The 11,013-nt window shown below is 39.5% G+C and overlaps 1 protein-coding gene across 1 annotated transcript; it reads left to right on the plus strand.

Annotated features, from left to right (window-relative positions):
- Positions 1-2,698: 2,698 nt before the first annotated feature.
- On the plus strand, positions 2,699-8,675 carry trim105 (tripartite motif containing 105). Its single transcript, XM_020639467.3, has 7 exons — positions 2,699-2,834; positions 3,321-3,666; positions 5,246-5,341; positions 6,261-6,494; positions 6,697-6,710; positions 6,852-6,967; positions 7,219-8,675. Exons 2-7 carry the CDS (start codon positions 3,379-3,381, stop codon positions 7,776-7,778), a joined length of 1,308 nt encoding a protein of 435 aa, XP_020495123.1. The 5' UTR covers positions 2,699-2,834; positions 3,321-3,378; the 3' UTR covers positions 7,779-8,675.
- The last annotated feature ends 2,338 nt before the right edge of the window (positions 8,676-11,013 follow it).

The raw sequence follows: 11,013 nt of genomic DNA on the forward strand, positions 1-11,013 counted from the left end.
GGACTGTCACTGGATATCTGCGCAGGAAGTGCGCTGTGGCATTTATATACGAGGGATCTGTTATTTCACTCCCAATGCATTATACAATAAATGCATGCAATTCTAACACAAACATATAATTTAAAGTGCAAACGCAGAATTACGTCACCGATCTGATGACATTTGAAATGTTTTCTCTCCAAATGTTATTCACTTCCGACAAAGGCTTTCATTTGAAAACACAGCTGTTGTTTTATCTTCTTCTTCTTGTGTTTAAATGATTCTCTAAACTACATAGGACTGTACAGCACATTCTCATAAGTTGAGTTTTTTTAGGCTGCACATCACTGATGTATTTTCAGCTATCAAATGAACAGCATCTAAAGTAGGCCTAGTCAGTGATACAACTTGCTGTTGTTGTGCAGCTGCAGGAAACTGCCAGATTTAGCTGATTCACTGTGAAGACAATAAAGACACAAATCTCACAAGCTCATTTCTCTGAGCTTCCATGGCTTCCTAAAATAGATCAAAGTTTGCGGTGAATGGATCGTTAAGCTGTAAACGAAAACATGCAAGTTTTGGATGCCAAAGCACAAGAAAAAAAACAAAACACTGAGAGATGGTTGAACCAAGTTACGTTCTGAATTTCAATCAGCATTTATTCGAGTGAGTCATTCACCTGAATTGATTCACCTTTTTTTTAAAGGGTTTGAAAAGCCTATGTGACGTCATATTGAATTGTAACTGGAGTAATTTTCTTTCAAATATTTTCACCAAGCTTGTAGTTTAGTGAAAAGATAATATGGCTGCGGTCAACACATTTCTCAAGGCTGATTTTGATTTAAAAAAAGTTGTAACAATGATTTCACAAAAACAGCTTTAAGCAAAAAGTAACCTTGAATATAATATAATGTAATACAATTTTCACAATGGACAATGTCATTACTCACAAATTCACATGTATTTGCAGCATTCACTCTATTTGACATGATATGACCATGACAGCATGACCTGTAGCATTTATAACCAAGGATTTAGTGGGATTTGATCAGATCAACTGACACCTTTACATATAAATGAAGAAGCTTAAGCTACTGCCAGTCTCTAGGGATGTGGTTTTAATATCAGAAAAAGAGACCATAGCTCCATGGAGTCCTGTTTTCAGCATGTCTGTTGAGCTAAAGAGTTGCCAATCAGTATCCAAGGTGATATTTTTCATCCAGGAAACTATGCTGTAAGATCCTTGAATCCTTTCGGTGTGAGTCTATGTGATGATGAAATGATTGCTGAGCTGATTGACTGGGTTACTGAGATTACCCTTATTGATTGGGACGGGCTGCCTCTCCACCTCAATTTATTCCCTCGATTATGAGAGCTGTCCCTCTGCCTCCATGTGCACAAGGTAACTCTGCAGTCAAGGTTGACACCTCTCTCAGCATGACTCGCAAGCGTGAATGATAAAGGATTTCTGTCATTGCTGCAAGGGGAGGTTTGAGGAAAACTGTTGTTTTCTGCAGTGCTGTATTGCGGTGTGGGCTGAATCCTACAGGCTGAATGAATGTTGGAGGAGGAGGACACACAAACTAAGATATCCCGCACCTGCTTCTCTTTTTGTTTTCTCCAACAGAGGTGACATTTGACAGGTATGGTCCAGATCAGAGCCTGTAATTCCTCAGTGCTTATAAAGTATTGATCTCAAAATATAAACAGAGTGTGAAGTCTGAAAATTGGATCCCATGGGTAAACATTTGGGCGGGAGGTTTCAATTACATGGTGTGAATTTCTTTATCCAACATATACCAGATCTGCTGCAAAAATGAATAGCAGTGGATCTTTTGCAAACGTTATCTAATTGGCTACAGGTGCACTTCTCTGATTTTGACATATTTTGAAGCAGTTTAATGATTCACAGTCTGACTCACAGGGTATGTGCTTATACAGAGTTGATTTGTTGCCTATTTCTCAACGAATATTTTTTCCCTCTGCTTCTTAACATTTTCAAACTCTGAATTTCACATAGCTTAGGCCAAAACCTTGTGTTGCAAACTGCAGCCATGGCATTTGAAAGAATCAAGAATTTACAAGGAGGCTTATAGCCTTTGCAGCCTTGGTTTTGACCACTTTTCATTAGAAAAATAAAATAATGTTGTTTTATGAAAGTGTAATTTATGACTGGTCTTGCACTTTAAATCACATTAAAAGAAAAACGCAGAACGTTTTGTAAACCTCATGTATTACCAAGGGACTGCAGATGTAAATTAGCCTTATTTTAAAGATTTATTTTGCATTTAGGTGGACACTGTGTTACAGGTTACATGTGTGGGGAATGACATGAGGCAATGGAGCCACCGGTCGGATTCAAACCAGGGCTGCCCGCTTGGACATCTATAGCCTCCGTACATGGGGCGCATGCACTAACCATACTCTACCAGCGCTCCAAGAAGTAAATAAGCTTTAAGATAAAAAATGGCAACATAAACCATCATTATTTGGACCCTTTGCCAAAATTAACTAATATATTTAGTAATGAAGTAATATAATCAATATAGTATAGATAGATAGATAGATAGATAGATAGATAGTTTTTACCCTTTCCAACAGCATTAAATTAGAGACAAAAGGTGAAGAAAAGACTGAAAAAAGAAGTAGCTTACAGTCTATGGTGTATGGGGAGGAACTTACATCCCCGCTGTTAACTTTGAAACACAAGGACCAATCAAAAGAGGGCTTTCGTTCGGCACATGCGCAGTAGATGTGTACGTTCTGTTCCCAAACAGCAGCCGAGCAGAGATCACAGAGCAGATGAGGGGACTGTGAAGTATTTTGGCCACAAAACTCTCTGGACAACAGACGACGTGAGTTCACCAAAGTGTTATAAAACTGTTGATTAAGGTCTTCTCTGTCCAAGTTTTAAATCCGCGACGCTTTAACTCACCGTTTAGCTGGTTGCTACACTTGGCTAAAAGCTAGCAGGCTTCAGGTCAAACTAAACATCTGACCTCGCGTTTCTTTGAAAATACAAATCACAAGCTAGCTTATAGAGTCCCGTGATAAAGCACCTGATTTCTGCTCCTGTAACCCTGATTAACATTTACACTTGAACAGGCTGTCGTATACACTTGACGTAGACGAATACAAAGGAGCAAGTAGAGTCATTTGCAGCTTTTAGATCTTAATGTTTGACTGGAGAAGGGAGTACAGATGTAGACACTGATTAACTTAAAGTAGTGAACAACAGGAATGTGTTGCTAGAGTGTAAACTTGTGTCTTTGTTGTACTTTCTGAACAAATCTGTAACATAGTGTCTGTGTTGATTTCTCTCTGTCCCTGTCTGCCTCCAGGCCTTTGCTTTCTCTTCGTCAGTGTGCACACACTTCGGAGAGGAAACTCCCCTCAACGATGGCTGCTGCCGCGAATGCTGCTGCGTCTTCCAAAGGCAGCCTGAAGGAGGACTTGACGTGTGCCATCTGCTGCGACCTGTTCAGGGACCCTGTCATGTTGGCCTGCATGCATCACTTCTGCAAACCCTGTATCTCCAGATACTGGAGGGGAACCCAGGGACCCGTCACCTGTCCACAGTGCCGCAAGGAGTTCAGCTGCAAACAGTTTCAAACCAACTACCTTGTGACAGCCATGGTGGAGAAAGTCAGGGCCACCACCTCGGACACCTACCTCAAGAACCTGGAGGTGAGTTCAGCCTCAGACTTATTTTGATTTACTTGAATCAATAAAATGATCATCCTGTAACCTTATGAGTTATTGAATATATATTTTTTTACATGTATTGAATACAAACATTGTGTGTTTTTCAGTCCATATCTGTGTGTATGAACTTTAGTTACACCCTGAACATATGTCGCTTAAATTGCCCAAGGCAAAGTTCACTATCCACTCCCTTTTTGTAATATGACAGCATTTTATGACTGAGCAATGAAAACAGAACACTCTGCCAGAATAATGAAAAACACTGTTCTTATCAATAGAATTCAATCGAAAACTCCTGTAATTAATCCTGCCTTTGTCACTATTGTGAGGTGAGATTGTTTTTCATTTTCTTTGGGAAATATGTTAAATCAACAACTTTCAGAAAATAAGATAAGACGATCGATATCCCGCTCTACTGTGAATACAAGGCTAAAGCCAGGAGCAGGTTAGCTCAGCATAAATAATGGAAACAAAGGGAAATGGCTAGCTGGGCTCTGTCCAAAGGTTATAAAAACCCATTAGGTTGATTAAGTTACAGGTTATGTTTCATTTTCTGTTTTTGTAAAGTGTTGGCAGTTTAAAGTGGTTTTGTGTTTCATGTTTCCCTTCTAGTCAGGCTCTGCTAGTTTACTGTTTACCTCATGGTGACTTCAGGTGTTGTTACCCAAATGTCAAACACTATTTTTTAACCTCCTGTTGGAGTATATTCAATTCAATTAAATCATCAAGTATATTTCACATTAAGGAAACGTCACCCCCCCCCCCCCCCCCCCCACACACACACACACACACACACACACACACACACACACACACACACACACACACACACACACACACACACACACACACACACACACACACTAAACCCTGGACTTCAAAAACCTCCACCACCTATTATGCAGCACTTCTCGGTGTGTCTCTCTCTCTCTCTCTCTCTCTCTCTCTCTCTCTCTCTCTCTCTCTCTCTCTCTCTGTTTCTCTTCCCCTCTCCCCACCTCAACAGGAAAACCAAAATAAGCAGCAGACATTTAACACTGATGTCACTTTTTAACCTTTGCTTTCCCACTTATTATCAGCAATAATACACTGGAGCACCATCTTTTGTCTAGCTAGTGCCTTATATACATTTACATCAAGTTCAAGTCTATGCACATTTGTTGTTGTTTGCATATATTTTTGCACATTATCTACTACTTTTGTTTATTTGTATTTAGATTTTTATTTGCTATTTTTTTTTAAATATTTTTGTATTATAGCAGTTTGGCCTGTGGCTTGGGGGAGAAACAATTGTTTTGATTTTTCAATATGTCCAGTGCGTATGGCACATAACAATAAAGATATCTTTAAAAAAAATTGTATTGAACAATATAAAGTCCAATCCAAAGTTCTCTGTTACAAACTAAGGAATGTTGTCTCAAAACTGGAAGAATATCACCGATCTAAAGGTTGTAGTATTTATTACACATAAAGCTATAAAGTCCCCTGATTCTCTTCACAATCTCTCTACGAGTTATTGTTTCTGTTCCCACCCTGATTTGAGTTGCATTACACCGAACAGAAACAACTGAAGGAGACTTTGGAGAACCACCGCCTGAGGAAGGATGACTTCGTCAACAGTATTCGCAGAGACAAAGACAAGATGGAAACCATAAAGGTACACTCCTCTGGGGAAGTTGTGGGATGGTGGCACTTAGCAGATAAGAATGCACACATCCCTCCCTAATGGCTGTTCACAATATGCTGCTGTGGATGTTTGGTGTTTGCAGATGTTGTAAATGACAGTTTGTGCTTTGATATGTAAATGATTATAGACTCTACGCTTGGGTGCATAAATGACTTCCTAACCTCTGACTCCATTGTGTAGACTATGCAAAACATCTCTGCTGTACAGCCATAATACTACATAACATTTGTCATTTTTGCTGATGCAGAAAGATCTGGTCCATTGAACAAATTATTATTCTACTCTAAGTGGCTTAAAAACATTGCCAAGGCTCCATAATTCCATGTAAAAATTAAAGTGACAGTGGGGCAGAGGTTAGGGCCGCGCCCCATGTATGTACACTAGTCCTTCAAGCGGGCGGGAATCCAGCCTGTGGCTCCTTCCCTGCATGTCATTCCCAACTCTCTCTCTCTCCCTGTTTTCCGACTCTATCCACTGTCCTATCCCTCAAATAAAGGCACAAAAAGCCCCCCAAAAAAATCAAACTGATGGATTCAGGAATCCATCTAATGAATGTGAGACTAACACAAGATCAACGCTTGATTGTCTTTGAGCATGCTGTGCAGTGATGTTGAATGGTTAAACCTTCCCTGCTTCAATGTTTTTGTTTGACACATGGCTTAAAGGTGCAGCTTCATCATTTGTAGTAAGTCAGACTCCAGAGATTTATACTTTTGCAGTTCAGAGTTGCAACATATTTAAAGCTTTAAACTCAACTTTTTCAACTTGGCAACATCTTAGGTGAATCTACTTTTTCCACTTGGTAAAAGAAAAATGTGCTAAAATGAAGGAAGCAGCATGTTACATTATGTCCTCTACCTGTGAATTCAGTCGTTTTTCTTTGACACAGAAACTTGGAGCGGATCTGCAGGCTCGAGTCAAAGGAGAATTCAGAGCTCTGCATCAGATCCTGCAGGACGAGGAGACCTGTGTGCTGGAGCAGCTGAGGAGAGAGCAGGAGGAGGAGCTGGAGAAAGTCCAACACCACCTGGAGGCCATCGAGCTGGCTCTGAGAGAGCTTGAGGAAAATATGAGAGTGCTGCAGCAGGCCAGTGCTGACACTGAGAACGTTGTAGTGACAGAGGTGAGGACTCAGCTAGAAAATAAAGTTTAGATGTTAATCAAACTTTGTTGGAAAGGTTAATGCCTCAAGGTTGCTGTCGAGATTTAAAAGCATAAATTGCATCTCAACCTAAAATAAATCCAAGAATGTCACCACATTTCACTTGTGAGATTTGCATCAAATTGTTGTTAATCAGATTCTCCTTTCATTTCCTTCCCTCCAGCTCCCACAGCTGAGGTTAGTGTTCTTTTCACTGTTTCAGATGATTCAGTGCTTTTAGCATTTTGCATCTGTGCTTATTTGATTTCTGTCATTTAGTGTCATTTGTTAAACAAATAAATCCTGATAACTGAGAGTTTGTTTGCCTTCTTTCGACAGACCATGTGTTCGGGCGGATATTGCTCCAGAGTTTGATATAAATGCCTTCTGCAGCAAGTACATGGCCCCTATGCAGTACATCACATGGAGAAAAATGTTCAAGTCTTTGAAGCCGGGTAATTTCCCCTCTCACGTGATTAATTAAACACATTCAGACGAGAACTGACAATTGGTTCTGCCCCAACAAAGGGGGTAATTACAGAATAATTACCAGAGCATAAAGATATAGAAGTTGTAACATTATCATTGGCGACAGGTTTGTTCCACTGATTGATAGCTTTTCAATTTAAAATGGTGCACTTTGTTGAATGATATTAAAGAAAATTGTGCCACTATAATTATTGAATGAATTGTCTCACCCCCAAAGGTCCTTCTCCATTAACGTTTGATGTTGACACAGCGCACCCAAGCATTTACGTCTCCAGGGACAAAACTGTGGTGGTAGAATGTGAAGCTGTGATCCCACACATGGGCCACAACAAACGCTTCCTCCAGTGCATCAATGTCCTAGCTGCTCAGGGTTTCCAGTCAGGCCGACACTACTGGGAGATAGAAGTGGGCACCAAAACCAAGTGGGACCTGGGCGTGGCCTCTGAAGCCGTAGACCGTCATTCCAGGATCAAGCTCAGCCCTGAGAGCGGTTACTGGACGTTGCGAGTCCGCAACGGAAACGAGTACTCAGCCGGCACGCAGCCCTGGTCCAGGCTGCAGCTGGGATGTTCCCCGAAGAGGGTCGGCGTTTTCTTAGACTGCGAGGAGAGGAGGGTGTCCTTCTACAACGCCGACGACATGAGTCTGCTGTACTCGTTCACCAACGGACCCAGGGGTAAGGTGTTCCCCTTCTTCAGCCCTTGCATCAGCGACAACTGTCAGAAACCTCAGCCAATCAAACTCATCCACTATCCACCTGTCGCTCTGTCCGGCTGACACACAGGTCCGATCGATGAAATCTTTCCGGTATGTTAGAGCTGTCCATTCACTTGTTGAACAGTGACATTTCTCTCTAAGAAAGAGCTGCTGTTGTTGGTATTCTGACTTTAATCTTTCAGACTGTTCTCTTATTTTCCATGCTGTAGTGATAGTAAACTGTCAGATGCTGTAATTTTTTTTTTTCTGAAATGGACTTCAAAATCCATGAAATGTTCTGAAATTGATATGGAATCTTTCTGAGAAAAGATATTCTGTAATCATTGGGTAAGAGTTTCATTCATTTTGCAAAATTAATCTGCAGAGAAATATCTAAAGCAAATAGTCAACTTGAAGCATGAAATTACACATACAAATTGTTCTTCACTGTTCAACCAAATTTCTAAAGTAAATAGCTTTGAGCTTTCGATAATCTTCTGAATAATTATCTCTCAAGTCAAACTGGCCTTTTGCTCGCTTGAAAAAAATGACTTTCAATCAGTTCGATCAGCATAAAAAACATTTTTAGGGTTCTTCATGTTTTAAAAAAAAAAAGTCTGAATGTTTGTGCATTTTACTTTATGTTTCTGACTGGGCTTAAAAAAAAAAGATGTAACTTTGGAGCACCTTATGAATTCTTTAGAAAACCTGCAGCACTTTGTGGGGTTTTTTAGTGTTTAGAATCATTTACATTAAGAACATGTGCCTTACTTTGAACAGAGAATATCTTGCTCTTTCATTTTTAATGTTTTATCACTTTATGAAACATCTTAAACGTAGTTCTTTGACGTTTTCAGTCTTGCATTATATTTGACATTGTTTTTATGCATGTCAGTAATTTCCTGATAAAAACCAAAAAAAACATGTTCAACCTGCTGATTCATTAAATAAACCAAATCACTTTTTCTTTTAAACAAACTCTGTGTCTTTGATCTTACTCTGCAGCTGGGACTGTGCACACTTCCATGACCTCTCTTGAAATAATCAAGGATGTTATTAAGCATCATCAAAGCAGAACACACAGCTAAGAACACGAGCCATCTCTGACACTGAAACAGCCAGAAAAGGCGGGCTCCTGGTTATCTTTGCGCACACACACAACAGCACCCACATCCTGTTTCCTCCTGCCAGGTGAAAGGTCACATAAACACAGTGACAGTAGGGATGCCTCTTGGCTGCTGGACCAGCCTCAGGGGCACAGAAAGCAGGATGCTGCTGCTGCCTCCTCTGCAGATTGGAAAAGTGGCACAGATGGGGGGCTCATGCATTTCCCCTTTACAGCGACTACATGGAAACAGTGTGTTTAGGAAACACCAAGAAAAACGCTGACCTATAAATTCAGATTTAAAAAAAAAAAAACCAATCTCTTCCAATTGAAAGCCTCCGTGTGCCTTAAATGTCAGAGTGGGGAAGTATTTAGAGCTTTTACAATGCATAGTCATGCATTTTGTAACCTTTAATAAGTTAATGTGATCTGCAAAGTTAACCTGTTATCAAAAGTGAAAGTAAATATAATGGAGAAAAGATTTCTCTACCTGTTAATACAAACTTTATCAGTTAGATGATCAGAAATGTTCAAATAGGAACAAATAAGATCATCAACTCTGGAGGTACATGGTTTCTACTTAACAGTATGAATTATTGTGATTATAATTAAGCTCGTGAAGAATTTTAGGATTGTGTCAATTTTAGCCCCCCCATGGACAAAGCTTCTTATTATTGCTTTGCTGATTTTGTGTATTTTCTTTAACATTCGTACTGTTAAGTATTGTTTTTACAAAAAAAGTCTTATCAGGCTTTATTGTCAAAGAATGGCTTATCGACAATTTTAGCTGTGGAACATTTTTCAAAAGGCTGCTGTAATTCAGTGTCTGACACATACCAAGCTTATAGGCATTAAAAATAACGATAAGTTCATTATCAATCTCATGACCGATGGCCCTTTTTACTTTTGTTGAACACATAGAGGTATCCGTGAAAATTTCACACTTTTCCTTAACCAACTGGAGCTAAAAATGAGTTACCAAAAAAGTCGGCTGCATTGGGATAAAAGGTTGTACTATTATAGTATAGTATTTTACCATGAAGTTTAATACAGTAGAGGTCTGAGTGGGGATTGCATTAAACGGAGAAATGAAAACTAAATTGTGCTCTTCAGTACATTATTAAATAATAAATCAATTCATACAGTCTGACACAGAAATATGAGGAGATTATGAGAAGAGCCTTGATGTGTACGCTACGTTGCTCTTTTTCGACCTCATGTTCTCTCCAGACAAATATTTTGAGCCTCTTGGTAGCATTTTTGTTTTAAACTCTATTGTTGTGCGTGGTCTCGTAAGAGGAATTCAAATTTAAGCTGCATATATCAGTCCATTTTATAGAAAAAGTTCTGAAATACAAAAGGTTATTTTAAAAAGGTTCCTCAATGAACCCAAACGCAATTATTACCTGACATTGCTGAACCACTCAGCATAAATGAGTATTTTAGTGTTTTGTAGCCAAAAGATGTACGTGCTTAGTTCACACTTACCTCTTTCAACAGCTTTGTTTTTTAACAAATGGTAACTTTCACTTGCAGAAAAAAATGCTCCAATTAACAGCTGACAAATTGAACCACTTGTTGGTGAACATGGCGTATATAATATTATCAGCCAAAGAGCCGAATGTTTTTTCGACTTAGAAGTCATTGGCAGCCAAATTAAAGTTAAAAGAAAAGTGAGCATTGGACTTATATTAATCTGACTAAATGAAACACTGTATCTCTGTAACATAGCTCCATGACATAACTCCCTTAACCTAATGCTGTAATGTTGACGTAGCTTCATGACTCAGCTCCCAAACACAACACTGTTATGTGGCTCTCTGATATAACTCGCTAACGGATCACTGTAACGTAACTCAGAAGCTTAAAAACAGAGAAGTTTTGTGCTGGTTATGACTGAATATAACATTGATGCGTCTTTATGAGCAACATAAGTGAACAGGACCATAATAAACAAGACTGATTATTTCCACATAATCATTTTTAATGCCTGAAGCTGCTGCAGCAGGGCAGCTGTCAGACTTAACTGCTTGCTGCCGAATCAGTAAACATAACTTAGGCCTACACATATACAGGACAGAAACAGTAAGGGGATAAGAGGCGCGGCTTTGTCCACAAAGGTCACCAAATCAACACAAAAAGAAGGTTTCTCACAAGAGCTTTAACTCTGTAACTTAGGTCTGTAAATGAACTCTGTAACGGAACGTGGTC

The sequence above is a fragment of the Labrus bergylta genome, chromosome 9, assembly GCF_963930695.1.
Source record: "Labrus bergylta chromosome 9, fLabBer1.1, whole genome shotgun sequence".
Taxonomy (NCBI): Eukaryota; Metazoa; Chordata; class Actinopteri; order Labriformes; family Labridae; genus Labrus; species Labrus bergylta.